Raw genomic sequence first — 16,090 nt, forward strand, 5'->3', positions numbered from 1 at the left:
TCCAAAAAAAGGTACAACTCCATGGTGAAAGCAGCTATTTGTACCACAAACAGTAAGACAAACAACAAAAAACCCAAAGCCCTCTACAAACATGGGATCACTTTGGCAGCAGTGCTAACTGAGAGAAGGGAACCTGAAAGTGAGGGTTTCAGACATGAATGCAGTCACTGTGTGACACGTAGAAGGCAGCAAGGGAAGGGAAGCAGAGCAAGTGAAAAATATTTTTCCTGTTTTCCATAATCTGGCAGAGATTTCTCATATATAAACTATCAAGAGCCTATTAGCAAATCTTTGGAGGCCCAACATAATGTAATGTAAGTCTGACATTTAACCTTCATCCTTCTCAGAGCTACATAAAATGTTTTTTAGAATGGAGAATAGAAAGCAAGATTCTGTGACTACTTTTGCTATATACACCTCGCACAACATGGGAGATACCCAGCTGAGCCTTGTCCTTTACCTCTATGAAACAGCCTAATTACACCTTAGAATCATGAAATGGTTTGGGTTGGAAAAGGCATTTAACGGTCACCTAGTCTAACCCCCCTGCAGTGAGCAGAGACATCTGCAACAAGATCACATTGCTCAGAGCCTCATCCAAATTGTCCCGGCATCTTCACAGGGAAGGGACATCTATCACCTCTCTGGGCAAACTGGGACAGAGTTTCACCATCCTCAGTTTAAAAAACATCTTCACAAAATCACAGAATGTTAGGGGCTGGAAGGGACCTTAAAGATCATCCAGTCCAACTGCCCTGACAGAGCAGAATCACCTGTATCAGATCACACAGGATCCAGAGAGGGAGACTCCCAACCACCCTGGGCAGCCTGTTCCAGTGTTCCACCACCCTTACAGTGAAAAACTTTTTCCTCATGTTTACATGGAACTTCCTGTGCCTCAGCTTCCACCCACTGCCCCTTGTCCTTCCTTCTATCTAGACTAAATCTCCCTCTTTCAGTTTTAAACCATCACCTGCTGACCTGCCACAATAGGCCCTGCTAAAAAGTCTGTTTCCTTCTTTCTGATAGGTTCTGAAAGGCTGCAATAATGTCTACCCAGAGCCATAACCCCAACTCTCTCAGCCTGTTATCAGAGCAGAGCAGTTCCATATCTCTGATCATTTTTCTAGTCTCCCCTGGCCCTGCTTCCAGATATAGACCCAGCCCTGCAAATGGGATTTCAGCAGAGCAGAGGGGCAGAATCCCCTCCCTCCACCTGCTGCCTACGCTGCTGGGGATGCAGCCCAGGACATGGGTTTCGGAGCTGGGAGCACACACTGCAGGCTCACGTCCAGCTTTTCACCTACCAGTAGCCTCAAGTCCTTATTCACAGGGCTGCTCTTAATCACATCATCCACCAGACTGTATTGATATTAGAGACTGTGCCAACGCAGGTGCAGAACCTTGCATTTGCCCTTCTTCAACCAGTGCTAATGAGATGCCTATTTAAAAGTAAATATCCTTTACACATGTTAATATCCTAATAAAGTGTGAACACTTCATAGTATTTACAATACCTGTATTATTGAACAATAAATTGTAACTTCTATAAAAAGGAATAAAATAACTGAATTTCATGTGGTTGGCACAACATTTCCAAAATAACAAAACTGGTACTTCAACTTTTGAGAAGTTGCTGAAATCAAGAGCTGCCACTGCTCTTCTCCAGAAAATTGCATAGCAAAACACAAATGTTAATTGCTACCTTTTGACTAAATACCTCACCCAGCAATTCAATCCAATATTCATCTGTATCACAGTATCACTAAGGTTGGAAGAGACCTCGAAGATCATTGAGTCCAACCTGTCACCACAGACCTCATGACTAGACCATGGCACCAAGTGCCACATCCAATCTCCTCTTGAACACCTCCAGGGATGGTGACTCCACCACCTCCCTGGGCAGCCCATTCCAATGGCGAACAACTCTCTCAGTGAAGAACTTTCTCCTCACCTCGAGCCTAAACCTCCCCTGTCACAGCTTGAGACTGTGTCCTCTTGTTCTGGTGCTGGTTGCCTGAGAGAAGAGACCAACACCCTCCTGGCTACAACCCCCCTTCAGGTAGTTGTAGAGAGCAATGAGGTCACCCCTGAGCCTCCTCTTCTCCAGGCTAAACAATCCCAGCTCCCTCAGCCTCTCCTCATAGGGCTTGTGCTCGAGGCCTCTCCCCAGCCTCGTTGCCCTTCTCTGGACACGTTCAAGTGTCTCAATGTCCTTCTTAAACTGAGGGGCCCAGAACTGGACACAGTATTCAAGGTTTAGTTCCTGCAGCTGCTGTTGTAAAATGTTTCACTGTTTGCTATAGCATAAGAAAAAAAAAAAAAGGCAACAGGAACAACTGTGGGCTCTGAAGAGGAAATGTGATATCATTTTCTTATTGTTCTCCAGAATGACATAGGATAGATGTAGAAACCCATCTTTGACTCTTTCCAGATGTCCATGGAACTCTATCAGCATTCCAGCTTTGTTTTATGTGGATGTGTATTCTGTGAACTTCCTTGCTCAGGATTTTCTTTTTTATCATCTATGAGAGAATTTTGACAATGTTTCAGTGGGGACATGAAAAGTCATAAGACTCATATAAAAATTAATATATCATCGGTGTGCAATCTAACTTGTGGAAAGGCTGCTGAGAGAGTGGGATGGTAAGAAGCAGGTGGTATTTCACTCTCAAGACAATGCAATTTCATGAGCTGAAATTTATTTTGGTTAGAAGTCCTCATAAAAACATAGTATGATGAGAATAGAGTAGCAGAAGATAGTGGTAACCCTGCACGGCTGTAAAACTGCTACACTGGGCACAATCAGTGCTCACACCCATGTGCCAACAAGACAAAACTCATCTCAGCCAATCCCTGAAAGTTTTCATTTAGAATCATAAAAACTTTGAGTCATAGAATGGTTTGGGTTGGAAGGGACCATTACAGGTCATCTAATCCAAGAGCCACCACAGTGAGTAGGGAAATGTGCAACTAGATCGGGTTGCTCGGAGCCTTAGCCAAACTGACCTGGGATGGTTCCAGGGGTGCGGCATCTACCATCTCTCTGGGCAAACTGGGCCACTGTTCCACCACCCTCAGGGTAAGAAATTTCTCCCTTCTCTCTAGTTTAAATCTCCCTCTTTTAGCTTAAACCATCACCCCTTGTCCAGTCACAACAGACCCTGCTAAAAAGTCTGTCCCCAGCTTTCTTATAGCCCTCTTTAAGAACTGAAATGCCACAATAAGGTCTCCCCAGGGCCTTCTCTTCTCCAGGCTGAACAACCCCAACTCTCTCAGCCTGTCCCCACAGCAGAGGGGTTCCAGCCCTCACATCTTTTCTGTGGTCTTCTCTGTCCCCACTCCAATAGGTCCATGTTTCTCCTGTGCTGAGGATGTCAGAGCTGGACCCAGCACTGCGGGTGGGGTCTCAACAGAGTGGAGCAGATAGGCAGAATCCCTTCCTCAAATATTTGCACTGTAGATAACAGTACTAAAATTGTTTTCATTTTTATAATAAAATCACTGACTTCTTTTTTTCTGTTAGATCTCAAAGCACTCCCTGTAACCTTGACTATTCTATACTTCTCTGTATCATTTTTGGAAGCACCCATAGTTGGAGGCAAGAAATTGAGCTCCTACACAACCGTCTGCTTTACAGCCCATTTCTTCCTCACTGGGACTTACAGTTTTATAAACTTTGGACAATTAGATGAAATTTTATCATTGAAGTAACAGTGCTGAAATGCTGTGTAGCAAAGTTGACTAATTGGGTAATTCAATCAGCCTGACTCCTGAAATTGTCCAGGTTGCTGTGCAGCACTAAAACTTAATAACCACAGAGAGCTTCTGCTGTAATGAATAACGGGCCTGATGATGAAAATGCATGTGGGGGGTGTTCATAGAAACTGAAGGAAATCAAGCACAATCTGACAGCAGTTCAAAAGCCATCTCTTGCCTCCTTATTTTATCCTTAGAAAAACATCAAACACCAGATAGCCAAGAATAAGGTAAAGGATAAATATGAAATCAGAAGATCTTGAAGAACAAGAAGTTTCATAAAGCTGGAACTGTTGCCAGCACAACAGCAGTATCTCCAGTTATTTACATACAATTACCTCAACTGATCATCGCCTTGTGCTTGGTACTGCTGAGGCTGCAGCTCAAATACCGAGTTCAGTTTTAGGCCCTAACTACAAGAAGGACACTATGGTGCTGGAACATGTCCAGAGAAGGGCAATGAAGCTGGTGAAGGGCCTAGAGAACAAGTCTTCTGAGGAGTAGCTGAAGGAACTGCAGTTGCTTAGACTGGAGAAAAAGAGGATGAGGGGAGACCTTCTCACTCTCTACAACTCCTTGAACTGAGGTTGGAGTGAGATGAGCCTCAGTCTCTTCATCCAAGTAACAAGCAATAGGACAAGAGGAAGTGGCGTCAGTTTGCTCCAGGGAAGGTTTAGGTTGAACATTAGGAAAAATTTCTTCATTGAAAGGGATGCCAAGGCCTGGAACAGACTTTCCAGGGACATGGTGGAGTCACCATCCCTGAGGGATTTAAAAGATGTGTAGGTGCGGTGACTTGGCAGTGACATATCAATGGACTTGATGATCTTTTTTGGTTGCAAGTAGATCCAAGTATGCAAGTTTGTATTGTATTTGACTCATGTTTAAGATTATGTTCTAACTCACTGTTGCAGAATAGTCCACCAAAGCATTTCAAGTCCAAGTCTGTGAAGAAACCTATTTTTTTTCCTGGATGGTTTCAAGCCATATTTATGTGAGTGGTGCCTTTTGTTTTGTTTCATGGAGTGATTTGTTTTACATCACAGACTTCACAGAAAACACAGTAAACCCAGTCCTTTCAACTTAAGTTTTTGTCCTGACCATGCTCCAGCCCACAATGCCCAAGGAAGCCTACATGCCATATGGTCCCTCATAGCTGCCGTCCTCAGGCACACCACCTCATCTTGTGCTTGCAGCTGAGATGCTCAACATGTAGTCCAACCACCACAGAGTAGCTGTAATGGGCAGCTGTCATTGTCTCACCCCGAATTTGCTGTTTGCTTCCCAACTGAAACCCAGGTGCCACTGTGATGTAAAGAATCAAGAGACACAGAAAGCTCAAGCCAAAGGATTAAACCCAGGGACCACACCTCCTTCAAATTTACAAAGTGGGCACAGGCATGCAAAAAGGCTCACAGCATCACACTAATGAAACAGGCTTTCTAGAAATCAGAGGCTGGTTTGGGTTGCAAGCAGCTTTAAAGATCATCTAGTCCCAACTGCCCTGCAGGCAGCGTCCCCATGGGCAGGCACACCTTCCACTAGACAAGGCTGCTCAAAGCCCCATCCGATCTGACCTTGAATGCTTCAGATAGTGGACTTCACAACTTCCGTGGGTAATGTAGTCCAATGCCTCACCATCCTCACAGTAAAAGGATTCTTCATCATTTAATCTAAATCTATCCCCTCACAGTTTGAAATTACACTCCCTTCCCATCTTTCTTATAGACCCCCTTTAAGTACTGAAAAGCCAGAAGAAGGTTTCACTGGAGAGCTAAACAACCTCAAATCTCTCAGCCTATCTTCACGGCAGAGGGGGTCCAGCCCTTGAGGAATTGCTGTGGTCCTCATGTGATCCCACTTCAACAGGTCCATGTGTTTCAGTGCTGAGCACTCCAGAGGTGGAGACAGCACTACAGGTGAGGTGAGAACCACCTCCCTTGACCTGCTGCCCATGCTGCTTTATATACTCCAAATGATTACGTGATGAAGAGCAACACATAAAGATGTAAACAGCCAAAGAGAAAAGACAAATCACCACAAATAAAGTGAAATATTTATTCTCAGTGGAAAGCATTTGTCTTAACACACAAATATATAGTTTCCTATTCAGCAGCAATTATTCTAGTGTATAACTCCCCAGTAAAATAGTTATGCTACAGTGATTTGAATGACCAACAAGGGAACATTTCAACATGGTGCTCTGTACTGGCCCAGAGATGTTGGTTGCTAAAGCACTGTGGTGTTGGTCCTTACATACCCCACACTGCTACAGCAAAACAGCACCAGTGAGCCAAGATAAGCACTTCATCAGCAGGGCTGGTGTCAGGGTGAAGGTCTAACCCTGCAGACAGTTTTTTTCACTGTAACTATTTGTGTGATCAACCTGTTTCCGACTTTGCTGGTCCTCAAAACCTTTTCACAACTTTCTACAAACATGGGACTTAAAGGCAGTTGGCATTGCATATGGTCTGGTAAGACATTCCAAGGTCAAAGCATCTAACCAGGGCATAAGCAAAGGATTAGCTACTTAGAAAAATACAGAAGGCTACTCTTTGCATCTTTGCTTCTTCATTTTGTATCATAAAAGTCAAAAGAATACCAAGTTGGAAAAGACCTCAAGGGTCATCTGGTCCAACCTTTCTTGGCAAAACCACGGTCTACATAAGATCACCCAGCACCTTGTCCAGCTACAGAATAAAAGTGTCCAATGTTGGGTAGTCCATCACTTCTCTGGGGAGATCATGTCTTTGTTGCGAAAAACTTTTCTCTTGTGTCAAATCAGCATCTCCCCAGCACTAACTTGCACCCACTGCCCTCACCTTTTCCATGTGATTCCGTGTAAAAAGGGAGTCTCCATCTTCTTTGTAGGGAACCTTTAAGTACTGGTCATAAGGTGTCCCCTAAACACTCTCTTCTCAGGGCTGAACACACCAAATTATCTCAGCCTTTCCTCATATGGCAGTTTCTCACTCCTTAGATGACCTTTGTGACATTTCTCTGGACCCTTCCCAGCCTGCATATAGCTTTTTTGCGTAGTGGTGACCAAAACTGAACACAATATTCTAGGCATGGCCTGACTAGCATTGAGTGGGATAATGACTTCTCCTGGTGATGTCCTTATTGATTCAACTCAGCATCCCACAGGCTTCCTTTGAGAAAGTCTGCTCATACTGAGCTTGTTGTCCACCAGGACCCCCAGGTATCTATCCACAGATCCTCCAGCCAGGTAGATCCCAGTCTGTGCTGCATTTACTAAGAGCACTAACCAAGAGTATAAATCAACAGAACAGTTACTCTTTTCTGCCTTCATTTCCTTCACATACACATTCTGCTCTTCTCTCTGTTATTCAAGTTTTATCAAATGCTTTTCCTCCACACCTGCCTTGGTTTCTTCCTTGCATTTGCTACTTCTGGTCCTTCTTTAAGAGGACAGACTGAACAGAAAACAGTTGCTGTATCTCTCTCCTACCAACAGCCCTAAACCAAGGTTACAGAGATAGCCACACTTCTTTTCTACTACCCCCATGGTCAGGTGTACCCATCCTAGGACACAAAACCCAACACTTCATCACAGCATTAGCAGACACACTGGGTGCTTCCTTGGGTGTAACATGAGAACACCTTCCAAGGTCCACCAGCTTCAGAAAGAAGCTGTACACCACACGAGTCACCCAACACTTTCCCAACTCTTCTCTCCAATGCAAATCTGATTGTCAAAACCACAAACCATGCTTGGCAGTAAGAAAGATAGATCATCTCCTACATCAGGTTCTCCTAAATAGTGCAAGACAAGTGAGTATGCTACCACCATTAGAGTGTAACTATGCACATCATACAGAAGGTGTTATATACCAGGGCTGAAAATGAAGATTTAGAACGTTACTCAATTTTCACATGGCAGCATGTGAGTCCAGAAATAAAGCCTCCAAACGTACAATGAACACCAAATTTCCAAACTGTTAGGCAGTAACACCCAGCAGGAAATTAAGCAGGACTTATCATACGTACCTAAGAAGCCATTACAGAAGCTTCTGTTTCCCCAGTCATAAATTTCCTGGCTGCATAAAGCTGCACTAAAACACCTTGAAGAAATGTTGACATTCACCATATGCTGAACTAAAGGAAAATTAACATTCATGTGGGGGGAACAAAACAAACAAACCCCCACCTCACTAACACCTTTAACTGATTCAAAGTTTATCACTGGATGTGTTCTACATGCTGTATGTTCTAGAAGCAGTAGTCAGAAATAGTAACACTGCACAACTACACACCATTCCAGGACCTTGTGCAATGACTGTATCTGTGCAACCACATGCTGATCATACAGACAGGTTTATGTCTAAACAGACACTGGAACCGGTTGCCCAGGGAGGTGGTGGAAGCCCTATCCCTGAATGTTTTTAAGGGCAGGCTGGAAGTGGCTCTAGGCGACCTGGTCTAGTGGAAAGTGTCCCTGCCCATAGCAGGGGAGTTGGAACTATATACTCCTTGAGGTCCCTTCCAACCCTGACAATACTGTCTCTGCTTCCAAGTTCTCCTTGACTCCACTGAGAAGTTCCTTGATCATGGCTCAGACACTGCATCCCACCTATGCAAGAAACAACACACCATGAAACCTGGGAATGATAGAAATTACCTTAACTTTTTATTTTTTCTTAATGTCATGTCTCCTGCCTTTCTGTTGTTTGATAGGTTTTCAGAGGTACTTGCCATATGAAGTAGTGTGACATTAGTATGGGGATCATCTCAATGCTTAGCAATATCTAAACAGCAGAGGTCAAGAGGATGAGTGGTGCCCAGTGACAGGACAAGGGGCTACAGGCAAAAACTGAAACACAAAAAGTTCCATCTTAACATGAGGAAAAACTTGTTTCCATTGTGGGTGACAAAGCACTGGAAGAGGCTCCCCAGAGAGCTTGTGGGGTCTTACTCTCTGGAGAGATTCAAAACCCACCTGGATGGAATCTTGTGCAACCTGCTGCTTTATCAGAGGGGTTGGACTAGATGATGTCCCCAGTCCCATTCTAACCCAAACCATTCTGTGATTCCATGAAAGGCTGTAGCTCAGAACTTCAAAAAATATGCAGGTATCTGAATTCCAGTCAAACTGAACTTTTCTATCATGAGATTTAGCATTTCCACTCTTACATGGGTGCAGAGAGCATGTAGAATCTGTGCAATCTCTCCTATTAAAGTATCAGAGCATATCTTTTCTTCCCTCTGAACCACCACTCACCAACCGGGAACTGGTCTAGTTAAATGTCAAACACTGCAACGATGTACTGAATTTGCTGTAGTGGACATCAAAGGCATAGATAATGTTGAGTTCATTGCATACCCTCTATGGAAAGTTATTCTGACACTTCTGCAGTACTTCCACTGGTTGTTTCATCCTACAAAGACCTTCCTGTATTGGATATTCCACAGCTGTTCTTGAAACAAAGTTCATTTCTGAACCTTCTCTTCTTGCCACTCATGCAGACACCACACAAGCACAACCTGACAAGTTCTGTGACAAGAGAATGAACTGTTTCTCAAACATCTTTAGACTTTTTTTTTTCACTCAGATTTTAGCCAAGATTATAATCTTTGAGATGACACACAAAAATATGAGTGAAATGCAGATGTTCCTCAAGATATTGCCCATTCTTAATGGAATAAAGCTTTGCTTTTAAACATATCATCAAACTGAGATAAGCTTATGGATGACCCTCATTTTAGTTTCAACTACAACAGCCCAAGGCAGTTGTTGAAGAGACTAAATTCTTCAGCATCTACAAATCTCGGAGTATGTGAGAAAATGCAGGTCTGAGGTCAGAAGAAGGACCCAGGTTTTAGGCAGGCCCTTGAATCTTGAAATGAAGCTTCAATTAAACCAAAAGGAAGAGTGTGTTAGACATATGATGGATGTGACTGAAGATCTCACAACTCTGTAGTTAAACCAGCTGTTTGAAAGGCACCTTGAACATATGTCTGCTCAGTGAGGAATGGATGTGTTTGTCAGGAAAGGATGAGCTGGGATGTTTGCCTGGGATGCAAGTGCTTCAGCTCTGTTTAATGGGGCAGATTTGGACTAGATATTAGGAAGAAATTCTTTACAGTAAGGATGGTGAGACACTGGAACAAGTTGCCCAGAGAGGTCATGGATGACCCCTCCCTGGAAGCATTGAAGACCAGATTGGATGAGGCTTTGAGCAATATGGCCTAGTGGAAAGGGGGTTGGAATTAGATGATCTTTAAGGTCCCTTCCAACTTAAACCATCCTATGATTCTGATAAGCAAAACCAATCCAGAGGACACAGACATTGCTTTACAGTTAAAATGAAATTATTACTTTGCTGTGACTTCTGCTCAGAAGCTTCTTCTACAAACTTAGTGGTTTTCTTAGTGCCAGTTGGATTAATTACATTTCAGAAGAAGTAACATTTTTGAAACTAAACCTGCCAAAATCATCAAGACAATTCACAGTTAGGAAATTCCCTGAATGTTTGTGTCAGTCAATATCATTTCAAATTTTCAATATTTTCAGAATAATTGTTTTTGAGGCAGCCTCTCATGAAATGATGACAAGGGCCCATGAGATGGACTCAGACTGCAGGCAGGAGTTGGGCCAGTAAGTCATGGCATTTGAAAGACCTGCATGCACCTGCCACTCACCTTTGAAATAAAAATATTAAACTCTGTATGAAATCTCTTAATATTTTGCCCCTTTATAAATAAAACCAGCTTCTTTACTTCCCATGAGTTAATAAAACCAAGCAGAAACACAGTATCTTTTCTAGATGCATACTCAGGAGGGTAGAAAAGCCAAGAAATCTCACCAGGTATAGAGGGAAAAATAATTATTCATTCCTGTGTAAAGTCAGCTGTGGTCCTAAGTCTGAGCTTTCAATAAATGGTGAAACCTCATTTATTTGTACTGGGATTGCTGATTCTTAATATAACCCAAAAATCTCAGGAACCGGCTGGTAGTAATGCAAACACAGGATGATCTTTTAGCCAAGAAATCATTTCAAAATTTATCTAAAGCAGAAAGTTATGATGTTTCCACAATGGTGGCATGCATTTGTTTGACATTCACCACGACATACTGGGGACAGAGAAGTATCTGAACTTAGTTCCCATGATCTAACAGAGAAGCTATCTAGGCAACTCGGTGCTTTAGGCTTATTTTCTCTTTTTTCTTCACATAACCATCCTGAAAATAAAGCACAGGGATGATATACACCAAACAAAGGCAGAGAATCACAGAAAGCCTTCAGAAGGATTTCAAGCTTTCTATTTCAGCTCCATCAGTCCTGCTCCTTCGTGCATAAGAAAAAATATCCACAAATACCTTAAATTCCACTTTTGGTATTCTAACAGCATTGAATACAAACTTAACTAGAGAATAGCTGACCTATTCTTAGTTGCATGTCTCATGGAACAAAATACTATTCTGAAAGAATAAGTATTTCAGTAGATCCATTTGTAGAATTCAGGACCAAGAGATAGTATAGTCAGCACAAAACAAAAAATGGATGCCCACCACAAGTGAGAGAAAAAGAAATTGGAGGTTTTTTATAGCCTGAGCTAAACACAAGAGGACACACTACAGAGTAGTAGTATCATGAGGGATAACTGCACTAATTTATTGGAAGAAAAGTTTAAAATTAACATCATGGAAAACATTCCTTCCATTTTTGAAGATGTTTAAAATTAGTCCTAGGAAAGAACTATAGCATGCACAGTGAAGAGTGTGATTCCGTAATACATTGTGATCTAATTTTCAATTGCCTGTCTCACAGATTCTATACTCAAAAGTCAATCCCTAATCTAATAAGTGGAACTTTATTCCAGCAGAAGTAAAAATTTAATCATGGAATTGTGTTACTGCATGAATACTACTACATCTCAAAATCAGAGTCTGTGTTACATGGAGACATCAGTGAAATAAGACTGACTATGGAGTTCTTGATAGCTTCAGAGGATTAGCCTGGCTCAACATTTTTGCAGTTATCCTTTACTTTTCATTCCTATTCTTTTCCTTTCCTAAAAAGTGAAACTATCTGGCAGGTATTCAATGTTAGTTCCATAAAATGAAGCTGTGGTTAAACAGAAATCTTTCATTAAGCTAAACAAGGGGTTCTAACTATAATATTTCATTAGCCCTAAGCAAATCAGTGATATGCTGGAGTTGAGTGGAGGGGAACCTAATGAAGTTATGCAAAAGAAAGTGTAGAATCCTGCACCTGGGGAGCAATAACCCCATGCACCAGTATAGATGAGCTGCTGATCTGCTGGAAAGCAGCTCTGCGTAGAAGAACCTGAGAGTGGGCCCTCATGGCCAAGAAGGCTGATGACATCATGGGGTGCATTAAGAAGAGTGTGACAGTAGGTCAAGGGAGGTTCTTGTCCCACTCTACCCTAGGGAGGCAACATGGGGAGTAGTGCGTCCAGTTATGTCCAGCTCAAGAGTGACAAAGAACTACTGGAGAGAGACCAGCAGAGGCTATGAAAATGATTAGGGGACTGAAGCCTGTCTCTGAGGAGGAAAGGCTGAGAGGCCTGGGGGTCTTTAGCCTGGAGAAGACTGACAGGAGATCTTATCAATGCTTATCAATACCTAAAGGGTGGGGGTCAAGAGGATGGGGACAGGCTTTTTTCAGTGGTGCCCAGTGACACAAAAAGGAGCAATAGTCTGAATATGAGAAAAAAATCATTTCATTTGGGGGTGCCAGCGCACTGGAGCAGTACTCCCAGAGAGGTTGTGGAGTCTCCTCCTCTGAAGAGATTCCAAACCCTCCTGGTGCATTCCTGGCAACCTAATCTAGGTGAATCTACTTGAGCAGGTGGTAGGACCAGGTGATCTCCAGATGATCTCCCTACCAGTCTGTGATTCTGTGTATACTCACAAGTCTCTGAAGAAACAAGAACCCCATCAACTAAACATTTTAAACACCTCTATTAACTTGACAACACACATCTCCTATATGACTGAAAGAATGACATAGTGTTTTGCAGCTGTCCTGAAAAAGAAAGTATATAAGCTGTAAAAGAGGAAGAGGTTGTAAAAATGACAAACTGAATAAGATAAACATTCCAGGTCTGTCTTACCCTAAACACTATCAGCTGACTCTGAATAATGTAAGCCCAGGATATTTTCAAATCAGCCTGAAATTTTACATGTCTGCTTTGCTATTGTGGATGGCCCAAATTAAACTGCTTCTAGATGGAAAAGGTAAAGGGATGGTTGTTCGTCATTTCCAAAATGAAACTACAACTGTATAAGGTTTAAGAGGTGATAGTCTGTATCACACCTCTCCTTTAAACATTTTTCAAGTGTTTCTATTATGAAAAATGAAAATATTGCCTGAGGTTTTAACACAGCGGTGTGAAAAGAAAAACTAAACCTAGAAAATGATCTTTTGATTCAGAAGTTGGCATCTGAACATACTGAGACAAAGTAACCTACAGAATTTGAATACAAATATATAACTTCCCCTCTCACCCATGTCTGAAACTGAGAGGAATCAGATTAATAATCACACAGAGGTAACAAATTGCCCAAAGTACAGAATAAAGTAGAAATATTTATTCGTTCATTTCTGAGGTGTAGAATGAGCTTTTAATTTCCCTGCAGAATGAAAGCAACAAAGGGAACAATCACTGTAGGAACACAAGGAATTTCACATCTCTTTCATAGCAAAAAGCCATCAAATATTATCTAAAATAATTGCAAGTTTTTTTCTCCTTTCTCCTATTGCATTTTGAACCTTGAGGAACATCACTGGTGACCAGCCAGATGTAGCCCCATTCACTACAGCTCTTTGAGCTCTGCCCTTCAGCCAGCTCTTCACCCAAAGTATTGTAAGCTCACTCAGCCCACAGTTGCCAACTTGTCCAGATGGATGCTACAAGTAATATTTGAAAGCTTTGCTAACATCAGAAAAAAGGCAATCACTAGCTTCCCTTTATCCACTTGGCAGGTGACCTTATCAGATAGAGATATTAAATTATTTAAACAGGACTTTCCCTTGGTCAACTCACGCCGACTGTGCCTGATGACCATGTTATTTTTTAAGTCATTAATGGTGGCTCTAAGAGAAGCTGTTGCACTCAGTGATCACACAATGTTAGGGGTTGGAAAGGACCTCAAAAGCTCATCTAGTTCAACTCCCCTGCCAGAGCAGGATCATCTAAGGCAGGTCACAGGAACACATCCAGATGGGTTTCAGAGGTCTCCAAAGGAGACTCCATAACCTATCTGGGCAGCCCGTTTCAGTGTTTTGTCATCCCCACAGTGAAAAAGTTCTTCCTTCTGCTCACATGGAAATTTGCTAAGAAACAGGCAAAAATGGTATGTTCATTCTGTTTCTTCAGGATGAAACAATTGTTTCTATCAGTTGACACTTGCAGACACCAGTTCCCACCAACTGAGGAAGAAAATGCCAATGGCTGCATCTGTCTTGGACAGTTAGGAACTCTATTCATACAAACAGTGTCTGGCTGATACAGTTACCTGAATCTACATAAAAATCATATATTTTCAGTCAAAAGAATATTAAACAGATAAAGTAAAGCAACTAATCCAGTTCACTCAAAGAATAACATACATTTTTGGAAATACTAACAATAAAATGTATTTTTAGACTCTGAAGGTCTGATTTGAACCAATGAAGCCTGTTTTCACATTTCAGTTAAAACTGATATCTCATAAGTACAATTATGCCTTTGACTTTAAGAAATGGTTTGAGTTAAAGGTGGCATGGCAATGCTCGCTCCAGGTTTCCTTGGGATTTTGTTACTTTAAGTTAAATGTTTTACTTCACATAAGGTTCCTTCTGTTGGATTGTAGTGCAACTGTTTACTCAAGTGGCAGCAGCATACTCTGTGATAAATTAAATGGGCATTTATCAAAGGCAAGCTGACACGTTTAAATGTTAAACATAAACACTCTAAGACAAGGACAAATAGTTTCTAGCTGGAGGTTGCATCTCTAAATCACTGGATAGATATTTAATTAACTTCTGCACAATAAGGAGTGCTTCCTTCTGAATTACTGGAGAACATTTTCTGAGAGAGGAAGACACAAAATGTTGGGCAGTATATTTTAAAGTAGAGTTTACATATAAATAAAACCTGAAAGTCCTTCTTCCCATGTAAGAAAGAGGCAAATACTGTTTAGAAATATCTTGAGGTCAAGATTTAAACTTCAATGAAATTAACATGAGAGTTCCATCAGAAAGAGGTGTAGGACATGGCTGGAGGGGTTTTCTTGATGTCAAGATTTAAATTAAGTGTACTTTACAGTATTCCATCAGAAACAGCAAAAGACATGAGTAGAGGGGTAGTCATTACTGTATCTCATTTTATTCCTAATGCACTGAATTATGATCTAATAACACAAAGTTGTTGTCACCTCAGGTTCTGAGGGGATTTTAAGAAAGCTTAAAAGACAATCTAAGCACAATGAAAATCCATCTCTGGTGGGAACCAAATAGTTAATACACTTCTCTCATTTCTTAAACTCATCTAGTTTTCATGTCCTAACAACAGTAACTCTTGCCAATCTGCCAAGCTGCAAACCCACAGGAGCACAACTCTAAGTACCTTCTCATCAACCCTTCACCTTTCAAACCACTGAAACATCCCAATGCTTAAAAGACTAATAAAAATGTTTTACTCACAGTTAAAACCAGGTTGAATTGTTTTTCCAGCTTCAAGACTGTTTATTGTAATCTGAAAGATGATGTGCAGCAGCAGAAATGATAGACTGGTGAAACACAGAGATTTTAATAATCGTCCTGTATGCCCTAAAAGAGAAAAAAAAGACAAAAAGAAAAAGGATGCATACATATAGTTGGTGAATTTCATAGAATCATAGAATGGTCTGGGCCAGAAGGGACCTCCAAAGGTCATCTAGTCTGACCTGCCTGCAGGCAGCAGGGACATCCTCAACTAGATCAGGTTGCCCAAGGCCTCATTGAGCCTCACCTTGAATATCTCCAGGGAAGGAGCCTCAACCACCTCCCTGGGCAACCTGTTCCCTCATAGTAAAGAACTTGTTCCTAAACATTGCTTTGTTTTCAACATAAAACCAGTAAAAATATCCTGACCAAGGATATTCTACAAGTCTGTTCCATATTACTCATGATTGTCCCTAAAGAGTCAACATAATAGCAAAAAACTTACTTAAATTATAGTGTCATTGAGCACTCTTTAAGAACAGATCCAAATGATTTTTACTGCTGATATTTCCTTTACCTTTTAGGATTTAAAAAAAGGAAAGAAAAGTTTCTCATGTCTCCAGATAGCAACTTTACATCACTAATAATGTGATGAT

At 41.6% G+C, this 16,090-nt stretch overlaps 1 protein-coding gene across 2 annotated transcripts in view; it reads right to left on the reverse strand.

Moving 5' to 3' along the window:
• PIEZO2 (piezo type mechanosensitive ion channel component 2) overlaps positions 1 to 16,090 on the reverse strand; it is a 338,300-nt gene that overhangs the window by 209,338 nt on the left and 112,872 nt on the right. For both annotated transcript variants that reach the window (XM_054164079.1, XM_054164078.1), the window contains exon 3: positions 15,435 to 15,560. In XM_054164079.1, the coding sequence (XP_054020054.1) occupies positions 15,435 to 15,560 (126 nt within the window). The remainder of the gene's footprint in view (positions 1 to 15,434; positions 15,561 to 16,090) is intronic.

The sequence above is a fragment of the Dryobates pubescens genome, chromosome 9 (genome assembly GCF_014839835.1).
Source record: "Dryobates pubescens isolate bDryPub1 chromosome 9, bDryPub1.pri, whole genome shotgun sequence".
Classification (NCBI taxonomy): domain Eukaryota; kingdom Metazoa; phylum Chordata; class Aves; order Piciformes; family Picidae; genus Dryobates; species Dryobates pubescens.